At 40.7% G+C, this 19,398-nt stretch overlaps 1 protein-coding gene across 9 annotated transcripts in view; it reads right to left on the bottom strand.

The window, feature by feature from the left end:
* Positions 1-19,398, bottom strand: part of apaf1 (apoptotic peptidase activating factor 1) — a 334,569-nt gene that overhangs the window by 235,599 nt on the left and 79,572 nt on the right. For all 9 annotated transcript variants that reach the window (XR_010977648.1, XM_068059047.1, XM_068059048.1 and 6 more), the window contains exons 16-18: positions 13,741-13,866; positions 8,594-8,755; positions 1,666-1,794 (exon numbers count right to left, since the gene is read on the bottom strand). Coding sequence is in view for 8 of the 9 variants with exons in the window: in XM_068059047.1 (XP_067915148.1) it covers positions 1,666-1,794; positions 8,594-8,755; positions 13,741-13,866 (417 nt within the window). In the remaining variant the exon portion in view is untranslated. The remainder of the gene's footprint in view (positions 1-1,665; positions 1,795-8,593; positions 8,756-13,740; positions 13,867-19,398) is intronic.

The raw sequence follows: 19,398 nt of genomic DNA, 5'->3' as shown, positions 1-19,398 counted from the left end.
GGATAGGCTTGGGTTGTTTTCCTTGGAGCGCAGAAGGCTGAGGGGGAACCTGATTGAGGTATACAACATTATGAGGGGCATTGATAGGATAGATAGGAAGAAACTTAAAAAAGGTGCTTAATTGGCTGAAAAGTGCTTTGGAAACACACTGTGCTTTGGCGCACAGTGGTTAGCACCGCAGCCTCACAGCTCCAGGGATCCGGGTTCAAATCTGGGTACTGCCTGTGCGGAGTTTGCAAGTTCTCCTCCCACCACCAAAGACTTGCTGGCTGATAGGTAAATTGGCTGTTGTAAATTGTCCCCAGTGTAGGTAGGTGGTAGGGAATATGGGATTACTATAGGGTTAGTATAAATGGGTGGTTGTTGGTCGGTACAGACTCGGTGGGCCGAAGGGCCTGTTTCAGTGCTGTATCTCTAAATAAATAAATAAACATTTTCCCTTAGCGGAGAGGTCAATAACTAGGGGGCATAGATTTAAGGTAATGGGCAGGAGGTTTAGAGGGGAGTTGAGGAGAAATTCTTTCACCCAGAGGGTGGTTGGAATCTGGAACACACTGTCTGAAGGGGTGGTAGAAGCAGGAACACTCAAGACATTCAAGAAGTATTTGGATGAACACTTGAAACGCCATAACATACAAGGCTACGGGCCAAGTGCGGGAAAATGGGATTAGTTAGGATGGGTGCTAGATGGTCGGCGCAGGCGCGTTGGGCCGAAGGGCCTGTTTCTTTCCTTAAAACTCTATGACTCTAACTTTATTTAAATTATTTTAATTGATTTAAATATTCAAATTATGGCGCAATCGCCCAGCTGCATGGCAGGTTTCATCCGGGGCCATCTTCAGCAGCATCCCCCACCCCCGCCACGGATTCCGACGTCGAATGCTCCTAAAATTACAGCCCCATGTTACAATCAACTTTAAGTATGCTTTAGAATGTTAAGGGATATAGTGGGTGAACATCCTGAAAATCAGAATTTGTTAGAGAGTGAGAAAAGGGAGTTACATTTACCATGTCCTAACCGAATAGAGACTTAAAAAATCATTTCCTGACATCGTGGCCTCGTTATTAGCTATGACAGGTGGGAAAGGGTTGGGTTGGGGGTATGGGATGTTAAAAATTAAAAGCAAGGAAAAGCATTCCCAGCCTGCCACGTCTGCACCCTTTGCCACTTTTACAGTGGTGAGTTTTGTTTTGTGCGAGATCTCACCCTCCAAAAGTGGGACATTTCATTAGCATATTGAAATCAGGTTCCTAGAGTGGAATTGGGAGCCTGATTTAAATTTAACAGTTGTTGCGCAAGTTTCCCAGGGCTCGGGAAACCCAGCAGCAAAGAGGGGTTGGGACCTGCTGGTTCAAGAACGCAAGTAGTTTTTTTTTTAACAGCAGTTTACAGCAGGAGTGCTCCCTCCTCCGCCCAACCCTCACCCCTCAGGAAAGCCTTCAGCTTCCATTCCGCCGATTATGGCCTCTTTCTTCCCCAAACTCACTGACCTCTTCCCCCTAAGCTCTTAACGCTAGCTCCATCCTCCTGCCAACAGTGACCTCCCTACCAAGCCCCCATCTCAAGGCTCATTCCCTTCCTGTTAAGTTCCTGGGGGTGTTTTTCTACATTAAAGGCACTACATAAATGCATATCCCGTAGGATTATGGGTTCCATTCACTTACCTCTACAGAATAGTGTGACAAGGCCACTGCCAGTAATGGGCTGGTAAGAGAAATATCACAAGACTGAATAGTGCTGTAGCTATTTGTCATTAGTTCAGCTATAACATCACCAGTCATCACATCAAAAACCTGAAAAATAAAATAAAATGCAGTCTGAACAATAAACAACTTGGGAAACAACAAATTTTTGACATTAAATTTAGAGTGAAAATAAATTAATAATTAGAAATAGCGTGGACACCAGGACAATTCCCACAAAAATTTCTCTGCATCAAAATCATTTCAACACATATATACAGGGACATGGAAAACTATGTGTAGCCAGAAAATAATATGACAAACAAAAGGAGCACATTTTCAAAAATTATTAGTACTGGATGAAATCTCCTTTGGTACCTTTTTCAATATGAAAGTATACAATATGTGCAGGCGGCATGGTGAAGCAGCAGACTGCATAATATGTGCACTTTTAAATTCATGATCCATCACATGGTGTTAACAATCGCCGCTAGATAACCACAGCGAGCTTAACTACACGTGGATTCAGAACAACATTGGTAGAGGTTTGGGAGTAAGTCTTTTGTTTGTGTTTCCTCTCAGATGAACCAATAAAGTGAGAGAGAAAGAAATTACCTTTTCTTAAAAAAAAATCACTAAGATAGAAGATATTTTGTCATTTTAATTCTCTGTTTTTAGTTAGCACTTAAAAGTTTAACACCATAAATGGGGAGTTAGAAATTCAAGGTTGATCACTGATAACCTGCTTTTTGCAGTGACATTGGGTACATTTGTTAACAAACTGATCAGAACATTGTACATACTGTATGAAGGGAGAGATATCAAAAAATTGTATTGCATTGTGGAGTTCACGAAGAAAATTGCACTTAATACTCCACTGGTCACATAGAACCATAGAACAATGACAGCACAGAAGGAGGCCATTCAGCCCAGCGTGTCTGTGCCGGCCAAAAAAAACAAGCCACCTAACCTAATCCCACCTTCCAGCACCTGGTCCATAGCCTTGCAGGTTACAGCACTTCAGGTGCATGTCTAGGTACCTTTTAAAAGAGTTGAGGGTTTCTGCCTCCACCACCATTACTGGTAGTGAATTCCAGACACCCGCCACCCTCTGGGTGAAAAAGTTTTTCCTCATGTCCCCTCTAATCCTTCTACCAATCACTTTAAATCTGTGCCCCCTGATAATTGACCTCTCCCCTAGGAGAAACAGGTCCTTCCTGTCTACTCTATCTAGGCCCCTCAATTAAGTACACCTCAATTAAGTCACTCCTCAGCCTCCTCTGTCCTAAGGAAAACAACCCTAGCTGATTCAGTCTTTCCTCATAGTTGCAACTTTCAAGCCCTGGCAACATTCTTGTAAATCTCCTCTGTACTCTCTCCAGAGATATACGTCACAACATATATTTAAATATTTTACCCAGATACCAATAACGCCCAATTGTATACTTTAGCTATATTAGTTTCAGAATAAAAATCTGCCAAGCAGGTTTCGTTAATAAACAAAATTAAATTATAAAACAAGACTTATTCAATAAAGATGCAAAGCTTATTAACACACAGATTGAAATATGAAAGTATAAATTGTTACAACCGCGGCGGGAAGAGTGCACTGTCTTTTCTAGTTTCACTTCCCCACAGGTCACATCATATATTTTAAATGGTTACCCAGCTACTGACACAGTCAATCATATACTCTACTCTTTTTTATCCGAGAATAAAATACACCAACCAGATTTCTTTACTAAACAACAAAATTATCAGTTTATCATAAAACAAGACTTATCCAGTAACAAAGCAAAGCATTAACACAGATTGAAATATGAGAGTTCCCTTTTTAAATAACCCCCCTGCCCCCTACACACACTGGAAAAAAAAAATTCTCTCTGCAGAGGTCTTTTGCAAAAAAAGACAAAAAAAAGAATACTTTGGCCAAATACTTGCTAATTCTTGAAGACAAAAAAAAAAGATATGGAAGGATGTCAGTAGTTCCTTTTGGTCTAGAGTCCGGGTATACAGAGACGGGTCACCAAGATCTTTTCAGAAACAGTTCATTCTGTAGATGTTGAGAAACAGTCTGGTAGTCTTTCCAGCAGAAATGTGGCATCAGAGATTTCAGTTATCATACTCTGGATTCGCCAGGTTTTTTCAAAGAGGTACAGAATGAGGAGCTGACGCACTGAGTTTCTCAGGGTCTCTTAGAGAGGTGCAGGAAAAAATGAGCTGGGGGTTTCTTTTCAGCCAGCTATAAAACTAACTGCTTTTTTCAAGTGAACCAAAACAATATCTCAGAAGCGGAACAACTCCGTGTCTTCATAAATCTTGACTTTCAGTTCTCTGTAAACATCTCCAAGTCACCAAAGTTCCTAATGCTTATTGAGCTTAAGGCATGTGATATCTAGTAAAGGTTGTTTTCAAACAAGACCTCTCTGTGTCCTTTCAGTGAACTTTAAACAAAAAAAAACAAAGTTCAGCATCTATGAAATCTTCAGTCTTCCAAAATGAATCCATTTCCACACTTCAAATATGAATCCTCAAAAAATATTTAACAAAAAATGGAAGCACTTTCATAACAAAATGTATTCCCTTCTAAATAACCCAACACATGCATACAGGTTACAGAAAAAAAATAAAGCAGCTTTCTCTGCAAAGATCAAATTTACAAAACCAAAAATACTTTGGCCAAATATTTGTTAATTCTTGAAGAAGAAAAAAAGGATAGGATGTGAAATGTTCCAGATGACTTTCGGTCTGGTGTCCGGGTATACGTAGACAACTGTCACATGGGGCTTTTCAGAAACAGATCGTTCAGGAGATGTCGATAAGTAGTCGTGCAGGCTTTTCAGGAGAATTACTACATCCATGACTTCAGCTATCACACTGGATTTTCAGGGTTTCTCAAAGAGGTGGAACAGGATGAGTTGGGTGGCTTCTCTCTTAGCAAGATACACACCAACTGCCCATTCAAACAGTCCAAAACGAAACTAAAACTGCCCACCATATATCTAGACATGTGACTTCACTGTAAACAACTCCATATAATTCCATAGTCCATATGGCTCCAGCTGTTTACTTAGCTTAAGACATGTAACTTCCACTAAGTGTTTGAAGTGTCCTTCCAGTGACCCTTTTTAAAAAGAAAATAAATCCAGCATCTGCTCAGGTACTTTCCTCACAGTCTTTTAAACACAAGTCATCAAAAATATTAATAATGGTAGCACTTTCATGTTACAAAACACAGCAATTCTTTACCAATATTTAATTATAATTTTATAAAATTGGTTATTGATGCTGTTCAATAAAAAAGAGACTGCCATTTATTCTCAAGAAAAAAAACTAAATTAGACAACATTTATTCACAGCACACCTAGGGAGAAATGGGCCAACTCAAAAACTGCTGTTTACAATTTCATGCACAGAACAACACAAGTGTTGAATAGCCAGGTGTCAGAATAGGAGAATTTTTTTTTATGAATTCTAGCTAAATGCTAGCAGCTTTAATGTAGACAGGTTCTATAATTAGCTGATTACTTAGTTAATTATAGAACGTCTACTTTGAACAGTAATTATAATATAACCGATTGAGCGATTGTTGTGTGTCGATAAACTTGTCAGGTAGTTTAGCCCTCTGTTAGGCACTGTTTCTCTTTGCATTAAATTCTAGCTTTTTTAAACCATTTCTTTATTCCTAACTACAATGAATTATAAAAAGTGGGTGATGGTATAAAGCTGATTTAGTTTGCTGTGTCTGCTGTAAGAGAATTTTACAATGATGGCTTCCCTTATCACCCATCTGGAGCAGAGTGACTCATACAAGTAGGCAAGAGGAAGAAACAAATCAAAATTAGGATGGTGGGAAATATAAAATGAAGCGATTTTTTATGTGTACTGTTTCTTAAATTACTATTTTAGTAGCCCCATCAACCTCTCCCCATGTGAATTATACCTAGAGACTTACAGCAGATGAACATGAAGATGGTCACATTATCAATCCATAGAAGACCACACATTTGGACAAAATAGCATACAAAGCAAAATATTCTAGTCATTAGCCGCTATCTGTCCAATCAAATTTATACATTGAGTGGTTACTTCCCTAGAAACAGAATAAACCTTCATTATAGTGGATGCTTGTATAATATTTCTATAAATAGTCCAGTCTAGTATATCATTTATAAACGTCCAATGTGCTCTTGCTGTAACTATGCCAATACTATTTTTGCAGTTAACTCTCTCTCTCTCTACTTTCCGCGACAGGAATAATGTTGAGGCTGCCATGGGGTAAATCAGACATGAACTTCTGACATCCATACATGTGCAGTAAAATGTGGAAATCGGGATGATGCTGTCCAATTTTCCCTGCTCCTCGATAAGCTTCACTACATAGAGATTTGGCATTAAAATATATGAAGCTGAATTACTTCACCACGGGCTACCCACGAAACACAACAATGTCAGGGATGGTGCAGTCAGGTGTAAGTGAATTTTTAAAAGTGCGATAGATCTTAGTTACTACCAAACAACCTCTCTGGTCCTGAAAATTTAATTTGAAAGGTGTTGTGTCTCATTCCTTCAAAATTTAATTATTGCTGGAGATTTTTTTTTGCTTTTTCCATTTGTTTCTTCTATCTCTTTTAATCCCATCGTTCTCTCCCTCTCTATTTTGCTTTTTGTACATGATTTTACATTGAATTAAATATTCTAGTTTATCGTTCCTGATGTAGACTCTGCATGTCTCAGTGATGAGACTTCAATCTGATTGGTTGAAGAGCCATGCTATTGCTTACCCTGCTTGCACATGCCACAGATCCCTTGTAGAGGGCACCATGCTAAAAAGGATCTCTAATTACTGTAAGTTGTAATAGCCCATGAAAAGTCTGTGGGCAGCAGTCCGTGTGACAAATGGCGAGTGCTGTTCCTCTGCCGCTGATCTCAAAATCTGGGCAATTATTTTTAAGAGGTGGATTTAGATTCTTTTAGTATTAGTATCCCTCTCTTCTCTTCATTGTATGGTGACCTTTCTTCTTACATTTAAATGGTAATTTCATATTCATTTTTCAGAAATTTTGTGGCAAGCTATTTTATATTTTTTGCTTGCCATTCTTAAGCAATCATTCTTTTTCATACTCCATTGTTTCAGCTTTACATTTTTTCAGCTCCTATTTTCTCTCTCATTCTAACAATTCAATTCTCCCTTTTTCTCAACTTTCTTTTATTATGAACTATCATAGTGAAACATAGAAAAACATTTAGATTTCATATTTACCCCCAAATTCCTTGTTTTTTACTTATTTCAGCTTGCATTTTAACATATACAAAATAATTTAATTATCTTTTTTTTCCTTATTCTGGATCTTCATCAATCGTCTGGATGGATGCAACCACAACAATCAAGAAGCTTGACGCCGTATTGGACAGAGCAGCTTACTCAATCAGCGCCCCTCTCATTTAACTGAATATCCACTCTCTCCATCACCAATACACTGCGGCTGCAGTCTATACAATTTGCTGGATGCTCTGCAGCAACTTCACTCCAGTTGGAAGATTTTTTTCTCCAAGGTAAGGCAATAGTGGCTCAGAAGAGACCCAGATGAATGACTTCAGCAGCTGAAAGGGGCATTTACGGTTACCTTCCTATAAGCTATAGTTCAAAAGGGATGGGAGTGGCACAGTACTGAAGATGGCCTCATCATTAAATGTAAAACACTTTTGTCTTGAAGCAGAAAAACTAGTTTTTATTCAAGAAGGCCAAACCCATCTTTATCATACCACCCCGATGACACCTAAATATCAAGACAGTAGCGCCAGGTTTTTCTGGGGGTATTTTACAGGAAATTGAGTGCAAAGGCTTTCTGACATTCATTTACATTGCTGCACCCTCTTCAGACACAGTGAGGTGCAGATGCAGCGAAAGCCATAGAAGATTGCATGCAAGGATATTCAGGAACAAACTAGGAGCAAATGAACAGTATTCATTTTTCCTTTGCATTGTACCCATTTCTTCAGATGCTATTTGGGAGCACAGTAGAAGAAAATTGGATGTATTACTTATTATGACTGGAAATAAAGGAACAGCTACAAAATCAAGCTTAGACAAACAAAAATAAACTACATTTTTGTCACATCTTCCAGAAAAATGGCGAAATTGTGATGTATCGCGACGGGGGACAGGAGGAAAAGAGAATGTAACCCATCAGATTGGCATTGGACAGCGTATCGATAATCCAGGCCTGGTTGAATACAATCTCTCCCCCACTCCCCCCGCCCCCATCCTTGCCCTCCTCCCCCATCCCCGCACATTGAAATATTTCACTGGCTAACTCCATATGTTTAGCGACACTTCTTAGGAGCATCCCCTACCTAATACATGTACAAAGTAGTCAGCTGTCCCCTGACCAAGCGAAGCACGAGAGCTTCTGCGCTGTGCTGTCTCCAAAGCATTTACAAACCAGACACGTGAATTCTGCTCATTTCATCATTTCTGAACTGTTTAATTGAAGCAAAAAAACAGAGCAGCAAAGCAACCAAACTAAAAGTGCAAGTATACAGCAAATTAGGTCAAACACAGCTGTGGAAAATGATCAGGCAAAAAGCAATTAGGAAGTAAAATAATACCACAGGGAAAGAAATAAATTCGAAGAAAGTTTTGAAGGCTAAAGTGTAAGCTGGGGGAAAGAAAGGACTCAACTCCCCTTCATAACATATTGAACACCACACACCGACAACAGTAATGTCTCAAAACCTAATCCATAGAAATTTATGGACAATATCACAAGAGACCCATTCTAAATTCAACCATTAAGTTGGTTTAAACAGAGCAAGAACTATTTTCACTTTTTAACCTATTATCTAAATAGCAAATTCTAATCACTCACATTTTTACCATCAAATGCCACATTTAGAAAGAACTTACAAAAATAATATTTTTTGCAGCTGCCATGATTTGAGTGCCATCAGATGACCAAGTGCAGCACTTGAGCAATACCTCCTCCTCCTCCTCATCATCATCTGGTTTCCGGAATTGTTCATTCACATCAAAGCACTTCCACTCATTAGCAGAGGAAGTGTTCCATAGCTGCAAAAACATAAAACAGTTGCTACATCAGCTACAAAATAAATGCAGTTCATTGCAGAATTAATCAGAAATTTCAAGGTTTTTTAAAGACTGAAACGGATAGATTCAGTATGTATACATGTATGAAGAAACCTTAGTGAGATTCTGAAACTGCTGGTTACCAGTTACATCAGCTATTATAAAAGCTGCCCAAGTGAAAGATAACCAGAATGGCATCACATTATACCCGCACTCTTAAAACACAAAGTGGTACCACAAGGGTTCTCCCTCCTTGTCTGCCACAACTTTGAATGAAGAACTCTGGAAACCCCAGAAAAATGACACAAACGTGGTTTTTGTGGGTTTTCTGTTACTCTTCCAAAGTTATAGTAGGTGAACAGGAGAATCCCCATGAAAATTAATCCTCAAGAATTTGTGGGGCTTTGAAAAGGTTTTTGGGGTAAACAAGGCTCTCACTTTCTCAGAGATCAAGCCCAGCTACCAACCATTTCCCATGTTCATTTTGTCCTAAGAAATGCACCTAAATTCCTTATTGAACCCATTTGCATTACCTGAGTCAATGGCCTTCCATGGTAACTTATTCCAAAAAGTACTACTCTTGGGTTCCATCTCATTTACTTTCCTACTTTTAATTTCCTAAATTTTAATTTGTGCTTTCTGGTACTGGAACCTTTCATCATCGTGAACAATTTGCTTACATCAATTTTGTCAATTCTCTTTATAGATAATCTTGGAAATTTCAATTAGATTCCTCTGTATTCCCAGCCTTTTAAAAGAAAAGGAGTCCAATTTCCTTAATGTTTCCTCATATAACGTACATTCATAATACTCAATCATCTTTATTGCTTGCTTCTGTATCCACTTGAGGACAATAATATCCTGCCTGTGACAAAGTAAGCAGAACTACTTACAGTACTCCATAATGGGGTCTGACCATTGCTGTATACAGCAATAGTTTTATGCCTCCGATCATGTGTGCCACATGGAGGAAACTCTTGTTGTGGTCACAGACCAGCTGAACGTTGAGGGAGTGGAAGTCCTTCTTGTTGATGAACCTGACTGGCCGGTCACTGGGTGCCTTGATAGCCACCTGGGTGCATTAGATATGCCCTGCACATGGGGGAATCCAACGATGGAGGCGAAATCCACTGCCCTTTGTGCTTGTGGTGCCGAGTCTGTCTGGAATTGAATGTACTGCCCAGCTCTCGCAAATAGGGCATCAGTGATCTGCGAGATGCAATGGCGTGCAGCCGTTTGCAAGATGCCTCCAAGGATCAGCTGCAGAACTGAAGAATTTCAAGGCCACAGCGACTTTGACGTCTACTGGCAGAGAACGGCGGCCAGTGCTGCGAGGTATGAGGTCTGTGGCGAAGAAGACACAGATTTCTGTAACCATCTGCCTGGAGAGTCCCTGTCTCCTCCGGCACTGGTTTTCAGTCATCGCAAGGTAGCTCCTTTTTTGCCAGTGGATCCTATGCTGAGGGTATGGCCTCCATGTCCTTCTTGCTCCTTGTCTCTCTCTCTCTCTCCTCTGCCTGGGAATCTGCCCTTCCTGTGGAGGATGTAGCTCCTTATCACAACTGGACCCAAAATCTGAGTCATGCCCCCATTGGCAGCTCCTGCCTTCCACGTGCTCAGGTGCGTCCCCCACAATTGTGTATGGCAACCTGACAACCTTGCCACCTCCTCTTATGGACCTACAATGCCAGGCGGGTAATGACCCTCTGCATTGCCCGAGTGCTTACTGATCACTCTTCCCGCAACCTGCGCTGAGCCGGTCACCCGTGTGCCAATGGTCGCGTCGTCCTCTGTGCTATTCAGCCTTTCATAGGGACCACCTAATTCCCGAGGTGGCCATGACTGGTTCCCCGGTGTGTGTCCTCCTCCACCTGGTCTGCTCCAGACAGAGCACGCAGCCCGTGCGCCCCCATCAAAATCAGAACATGCCTCTTAAGTTCTCAACGAGCTCTTTAACTATCTTACTCTTAATTGCCTTTATTAAGGGATTGGGCGAGATCTCCAGGCCACCCTCCCCCGCCCTGATGAAACTTGCCAGCGTCAGGAACAGCGTCGGTAAACTGGCACGCCCGCTGGCACTGGTATTTTCATCGCCCGCCCTGATGGGCCATGAAAATTCAGCCCTCAAGACTTTGCATTTGTTCCCTGACCAACTCAATAGAATGCACTACAATAACCAGGGTACCTCATGGATAGCCTGTTTCCAACCTGAAATTTCCCATTTTCTTATTTTACTTTAGAGTTGCTCTTGCTTTCTGTATTTAAGTCAATTTTCTATCTAGTGCTCTACATCACCGCCTATTCCATAACTCTTTAACCAAGCCATTAATTGCAAACATATAAAATCTTCCGGAAGACTTTCCAAAAAAATCCAGGGACATAATAGCAACAGTATTTCCCCTGTTCATGTCAGTAATGTCTTCCAAAATCTCCGACATGGTAAACATCACCACTCTTTCCTGATTGCATAAGTTGTGTTTTTTCATTCGGTGACCTACTAGAACTCGTTTCAGACTATTGCTGAACTGATGTTCAACTTATTGGTTTATGTTATTTGACTTTAAGTAATGAAAATATGTTGCCCAATTAATTCTACAACTGCAATGGTTAACAGGGAGAGTGAGCCTGCAGGTTCTGCATCATCTGCAGAAGCTTTTACGGAAGGGGAACAAAACCAGCAGGGGGAATTGGTAGGCCATGAGGGCAACAGGTGAGAGAACGATGGAGCTGGAGTGTACCGAGCGTGAGAAGGAGGATAGGGAGCAGTGCAGAGAGGCAGGGAATAGATGGACTAGAAGTTGGATTTGATCGTAGTAAGCTAAATGAAGACTGAACACAGAGTGAGTCGGTTTTTGTGAGAAAGTAAAAGGGGGTGCATGGGTCTAGGAGCTACAAAAACAAAATATTTTGTAAAGGAGAGAGCTTTGCTTCTGCACTTTTTGATTACCTTGTAATCTATCACCCTTCATCTCTAAATCGGTCTGCAGGCCTCATCAGTTCATCCCGCCCGCCCAACAACCACCCGGACTTCAAAACTTGCCCACATCCCTGCATTCCTCCAACCAATTAGCACCTGTACCCCAGCACCACCCACAGCCACACCAACCCCAGACAGAATGAGAACAGACATAATGCAGAAGAGACAGAAGTTAAAACAAGGGAGAGAACGGCAGGATGTAGAAAACACGACAAAGATAGGAGAGAAACAAAAGATCACAGCGTGAACCATCAACACACAGACAACAGAATTAGGTAATACAGTTTGCTCAATTCAGGAGCATTTCCCAAAGGCTTCTAGCAACAATTTCTTCCTCCCCTCCTTAGGGAATGCTACACTGCTTGCTTCCCGCATCAGTGACAGCAAATCGGCATAGAGGAGCCAGCAAAGCATGGAAGGGGAAGGAGTTGCTGCTCAGTGTGGAGAAACTGCCCAGTAAACCAGCTCAGAATGGGCAATGGGGCTGGGAAGGAAAGAAATTAAAGGGCTTTAAATGAGTACTTCTAAACTATTAAAGAGCAGCCAAAGGTTCACAGGCAGTGAGAAGGGGAGCAACAAAGGCCAAAAGCAAGGGAGCAACAGATGCCAGGAAGTCAAACAGCAGGACAGTGAAGTCAGGAAAGGGAGGAGCAATTAATCTAAAACATAGCTTTAAAATAAAACTTTAAACCAACTTCAATTTACCAACTGGAAACTGGTCCAGACAAGGAGAAAAAATATTTAAATAAAACTATGCTGCAGTTTTCCAGGAAATTGCAAACCCAGGAAATTGAGCTTTGAGATGCAGCAGCACCAACTAGTGTTGAGAGGATTGAATGCCACATTTAATGCCAAGCGTACACACAGTTAAGTCAATACCGAGGTGTTAAAGCTAGGCATGAAGGGTTTTATCATTGAAGACAAGGCCGAAATAGACAAACTTTTGGACTCTCAGGGGATCAAGGGATATGCGAAGTGGGCGGGAAAGTGGAGTTGAAGCCCAAGATCAGCCATGTTCACATTGAATGGTGGAGCAGGCTCCACAGCCCATATAACCTACTCCTGCTCTTATTTCTTATATGCTTATGCTCTTATGGTATACTCAACGAAAACTGCATGCTAGATGCAATCTTTATCGCCATTGTTGTTTGCGTGCTAACATCTCCTCTGTCGCCCATGGAACGTTGATACCCAACTTGACAACCTTTCCTGAGGAAAGATACTGTTTAATAATAATGGAACTCTTTTTGTTTTCTCCACAGATTTCATAGCAAAGCTCAAGCATATTTTGAATTCTGAAATGAATCATCATCTTCTTTGGCCTCCTTGTCTCAGGACAAGTGACAGACTCTTCCACAGGTGCTGCAGGTAAAATTGGTTGTCAGGGCTGTTTCGCAGTTGGCTCTCCCCTTGCGCTTCTGTTTTTTTTTCTGCCAACTGCTAAGTCTCTTCGACTCGCCACACTTTAGCCCCGCCTTTATGGCTGCCCGCCAGCTCTGGCGATCGCTGGCAACTGACTCCCACGACTTGTGATCAATGTCACAGGACTTCATGTCGCGTTTGCAGATGTCTTTAAAGCGGAGACATGGATGGCCGGTGGGTCTGATACCAGTGGCGAGCTCGCTGTACAATGTGTCCTTGGGGATCCTGCCATCTTCCATGCGGCTCACATGGCCAAGCCATCTCAAGCGCCGCTGTCTCAGTAGGGTGTATAAGCTGGGGATGTTGGCCTCCTCAAGGACTTAAATTGAATATATCCACAGCATTCCATCCAGACTTTATGGATTAAAGATGAAGTCAGATCAACTATTCTACACCGTTCTCATTTCAACTTGCCTGCACTTTAAGAATTATGTGAATTCACAACAAACTACATGCAATTATTTTTAAAGGGTCTAACTGCAAGAGTGCAATGTCATTCCTACAAATTCAGCAAACATACTGTATGAAATGCAGCTTTAATTGTTAAAGAACTCTAGATGTCATATACCTTCACTGTCCCATCATTGGAGCAGCTGGCTAGATATTGGTCATCAGGCGAAAAACTGCAATGGTTAACATAATCCCTGTGACCAAACAGAGTGTTCCTACAGCTTTTTCCTTTCAGGTCCCAGATCTATAAAATACAGAAGAGAAGTAACATATGATTAGATTGAAAGTGAAGGAAAATATAGTTTTCATTTCAGTATTACACATTATAACCATTTACCCTCTATTTCTGTTCTTTTCTTGAAATAGATTAAGGTCAAGTTTGTGTAAAATTTGGGCTGAATTTCATGAAAAGCTACAACTACACAACGCATTGCCCTCACTAAAATTACTTTTGGGAACAAAGAATAAGTGTAGCATACTTTAAAAATTCAAAAGGCAAAAACTGCAGTGACCTGGAACATGCTTAGCAACTAGCGGAACAAGTCGCACATCAAAAACTACAACCTAAATTTAAAAAATACATGTAATACTATTGGAAACCCAATTGCTTTACATTTCCGAGATTATACAAATGGCTGGCTGCAACAAGCAAGTGCATTGCATGGTGGTAAGAATCCCACCATCTCACCACCAAAAATAGTCTGCAATACCCAACTGTGTGACACATTACCATGCATCTCATTACAAATAATGATGAAATATGTACCTGTTGATGACAACTCCATGCGAAACTAATGCGGCAAGAGAAATGAAGCATTTTAAATGCATACTACCAAAAATCTAATTTCTATGCGACATACAGAAAATAATTCTCAATCAAATGCAAAGCACTCCTTTGCAGCAGTGTCCTTATCCATTAAATCAACTAATTGTGCTATTGCCTTTTTAAGTCTTTTCATTTCGCCATACCATTTTTAAAATGCATCTATAGAAATGTTCTGAAAGCATCCATCACATCAGTTTAATATTCATACTCATTATATTAATGGAATTGATAACCAGCAGCAAACATAAACAGTTGTACAATCACCTAATAAATGCCAGTCAACTTGACTTCAGAACAGGAAGATGCTATCTGACAAATCTCTGACTTTGAGGAAATGATATTCCAAGGGAACAAGAGAAACCCATATGATGTGGTATACTTAGATCTCCAAAAAACCTTTGATAAAGACTACTCCTGAAATTGAAAGCAGTATAAATTCAAGGCAAAACCTGGATGTGGATAAGAAATTAGATGAAGGAAAGAAAGCTACAAGTACTGGTGTGTGTGCATTGGTGGGGGAACTAGAGTGGAGTGCCCCTGTTTCAGAACTGGAGCTTCTACTGTTCCTACCATTAATGACTTAGGTACAAAAGCCCAATACAAGCTCTTCATGTTTTCAGGAGACACTAAACTAGGTTGCCAACAATTTGAATTTATACAGCACCTTCAATTTAGGAAAATATCCCACGGCACTTCACAGAAGTGAACGCAGACAAAAATGGGCTAGAAATTAGGTAAGAGGCATCAGTAAGGGTGATCAATAGCTTGGTCAAAAATGTGGGTTTTAAAGAGGGCTTTTACAGGAGGAGGAGGAGGTGGACACACAAAGAGGTTCAGAAAGGGAAGTCCAGAGTGAGGGGCCTTGATGGTGAAGGGCACAGCGACCAATGGTGAGGTGAAGGGAGGGATGCATAAAAGCCCAGAGTTAGAAGAACAGAGAGTTCAGGAGGGGATTGCACAGCTAGTGGAGGTTACAGATATAGGGAGGGTTATGAGACCATGAATGGATTTAAACATAAGAATTTTTAAATGTTTTGTTGCATGAGCCAACATAAATCCAGACGAATAGGGATGATGGGTGAGCAGGACATGGTGCAGGATAAGATATTATCAGTAGAGTTTTGGATGAACTGACATTTGCAAAGGGTGGAGGATGGAAGACCAGCCAAATAAGCATTGGAATGGTCAAGTCTGAGGGTGACAAGATAACAAAGCAACCAGAGGCCTACAAAGGGTGCAAACCTAGTGGCAGATTAAATAAGTGCAAACTGTAATAAAGTGATATGAAAAAGTATACATCACAAGGTTACTACGGATTGTGCAAAGATAGCTAAAGATGCAGCAGAAAGGGATATGGGGTGATAGCAGATTCAGCACTACACATGTCAAATCACTATGGAGCAGTCATAAATAACACAAGTAGAATGCTTGAGTATAAGTCAGAAGATGGCATGCTAAAACATACATTTTGAGTTCATCTATTCAGTTTTAGAAACATTCAAACCGTAGAGGTGGTGCAGATTTGCTGTGATGGGTGTCTGCTTTTGTATCAAATGAAAAAATGCTTCTAAAGCCCAAAAACCTCCTTGGGTATTTTTTTTTTTGCTTTTCTTTGTCTCTATATATGAAGACAGTCACAGTGAGGGCCATCCATCATATAACTTCCAACTCTCAAACTGTCATTCAAAAGCAAATGAAAGGAATACAACAATGTTAACTATTTCTTTTAAAAGAGTTTATATATTCTGCATTCTTGGTTATAGTATTTTTAATATCCTAAAATGTCTGTCTGCTTCTGCATATTATTACATCTGTAAATAAATGCAGCTAAATAGTTGTAGCCTGTGTGCACTGGTCTGGTGATGTATTATTTTACAGTTTTAGAAGATGGGAGAATGTGGTGGACACTGCATGTCCTGTAAGCAATAGACTAGGATTAGGTAATCATTTTGAAATCTGGGCACGTTATTGTAATGTCCTCAGGTCATGAGTGAGTTTAGTATAGGATATGAGGCAGACAGACAAAGACTATAGCAGTTTAACATAAAGGCTTCTTTATTCTGTCTTAGTTTCACTTTGCTCGCATGTGTGTTCTACTGTAGCCTCTACAGTATACAATGCACCATGCAATTTCAAAACACTACAACACTACATCCCTCCTCTTCTTAGTAAATGAGAGACATAGCATGTTTCAATGCTTTATTTCTAAAATGTAAACGATAAACATAAATGTAAATATTTCTTTTCATAACACAGTAACTTAAGTATGGTGGTCATTGTCTCTCAAGAGTAGGATATCATCTGACACCATGTGCAGTCTCATTTGAATCATGTTCTTCATCTGAGGTGTCGATGTTGGAATTGGATTCAATGCTTGCGAGTGGTGTTATCGGTACTTTGAAGGCGGCACATTTCTTGTGATGATTTGGGAACCACGCTTAGCATTGGTCATTGATCCTTTTGAGTTGATCACAACAAATTCTTGGATTTCATAAGGGGTTGTTTGCTTTCCAATATGGCCATCACATTTCACAAATACTTTATCTCCTGGCTTAAGCAGTGTAGCTCTACATTTCATGTTTCGTTCTGCATGTTCTTTCATTTGATCCTTCTGTTCTCAATCGCATTTGCATACCTGTTGATCATTAGCTCCGCAGGGTAGCTCAGGAAGACGTGTGTATAGGATGTGCAAAGATGAGTGTAACTGGAGGCTTTCCAGTCGTCGAGTGAGGTGTTGCTCTGTAATTATGAAGAAAGTGATAGAGTGCTTGTTTCCATGGCTTGTTCTCAGCTGTAGCTGTAAGTTTTATTCTTTTCAAGATTTGCATAAATCTCTCGGCTTCACCCCAAAAGGGGTGTGATTTTCCTATGAATGAGCCCTTGGTAGTTTGCGAACTTGCTGAACTCATCGCTGATGAATAGAGGTTACTGTTTGAGGGATTCCAAACAATGCAAAAGATCTGGTCAAGCTTTGGGATGACTGCTTTAGTTGAATTTGACATGACTAATTCCACTATTGGGAATCTGTTGTAGTCGTCAGTGACAACAAGTAGGTTTCACCTGTCGGCAAATCTGTGAAATCAATACTGACTTCAATCCATGGTCCCAGAGGTAGTTTGGACATTGAAGGGGTTAAGTAGAAACAAGTTGAGTTTCAGAAAACAGTCACGTTGAGAAAAGAAACAAACACGCTGCTAGGGTAAAGGACAAGATTAGGAAGCGAAAGTTGGAGCCAAGAGCTCAAGGCCGCTGTTTCCGTGGAAAGTTGCTGTAATAGTAAACAAAGTCATAATAAGCTCGGGATGGAGCTATCTGGTATGTATATTGATAAGGCTGAGGATGTGTGTTCATTGGAATATGTAATCAATCACCATTGTTTTATGATCAATCATATCAATCATCCATTGTTTGAACACATTGTATGATAAGAACTGTATATAAGCTTGCACTCCTGAATGCAAAGTTAGAGTATTACTCGGAATACCCAAGGTGGTGTCTCTCCCGATGTAAGCTTGAATAAATCGATTGAACCTGTACCTGAGTCTCCTTGAGTGGTGGTTGAGCTGTCCCACAACAGACATCTTGAGAGGATCATGAAGATTTGACATTGTGATTCCTTGACGTGGCAAACACTGATTGATTTTGTGCTCTACCATACTGTTGATTCCCAGGAACCATACCTTTTCCCTAAGGAGTTGTTCAGTTTTGACTCGTCCCTGGTGTCCTTCATGTGCTGTATTGACAACACATCCCTTCAATAAGTGTGGAAATACACGACAGTTACTGCATAATACAAGATCAGATGTGGTGGTAATGGTTAGCTCATTTCCAACATTGTGAAGACTCCAAAGTGTGCGAGCAATTTCGTTTGTAGACGCTTTCTCGATCACATCTTCCCAGTTTCGTGATTCAGTAGCCTCCATACATAGTTGCAAAACCTCATCTCCTTTTGTTGATGGTTGGATTCAGCTAGCTTTAGTGACTTTGGCATTGCATATGTGCTTACATAGTTGAGACACTGTTCAGCAACATTTCCTCACAACTGGTAGGACTGACTGTTGGCAGCCGATGTCGTGAAAGATAGTCCGCTGGGTTGAGCTTGCCTGACTGATACTCAACATGGAACTCGTACTCTTGGAGTTTGAGTATCCAACGTTCTACTCGAGTGGGTGGTTTGCTTTGTGGATTGTTGAACAAGCTCACTCGTGGTCTATGATCGGTTACTTCAAACTTGCTTCATATAGGTAGAGATGAAAGTGGAAGATACCTTATGCGATTTAGAGCGCTGTTCTCTTTGCGAATAATGTTGCTCTATGGGCCTTAGTGATCTGCTTGCTATCACAATGATTGATGGGTTACTGTCTTGTCTTTTTGTATGAAAACTGCACCTAAGCCAACCAGGTTTGCATCCATAACTAATATAAAATAAAAATAAGAAATGCTGGAAATACTCAGCAGGTCTGGCAGCATCTGTGGAGAGAGAAGCAGAGTTAACGTTTCAGGTCAGTGGCCCTCCTTCAGAACCCTTCTTTGCATCCACAACTGACTGGGTGGTTTTCTCAGGGTTGAAATAGGCATTTGTACAACTTGCTGACAAAAGTTGTTTGATCTGGTGTACAGCCTGCTTGTGTGATTTAGTCCATTCCCAAATGGTTGTCTCTTTTGTCAGCTCATGTAGGGGGGCAGATAGTGTAGCGAGGTGAGGAATGGAACAACTGCAGTATGTGACGTGCCGTGGCAGACTCCGGATATCTTGCACATTTGTAGAATCTGCAGTGTTTGCAATGATTTCAACATTCCATGGATCTGGTGATATTCCTTCACCACTGAATACATGACCAAAGAATTCAATTTTGTTTTCATTGAACAAGCACTTGAACAAGGTGAGGTTACATTCTCTGAGATGTTGTAGGCGTGCATGTAGACGTGTCTCGAATTCCTTTACGGTGC

Source organism: Heterodontus francisci, chromosome 27, assembly GCF_036365525.1.
Source record: "Heterodontus francisci isolate sHetFra1 chromosome 27, sHetFra1.hap1, whole genome shotgun sequence".
NCBI classification, from domain to species: domain Eukaryota; kingdom Metazoa; phylum Chordata; class Chondrichthyes; order Heterodontiformes; family Heterodontidae; genus Heterodontus; species Heterodontus francisci.
This window is presented reverse-complemented; position numbering and strand designations above follow the sequence as displayed.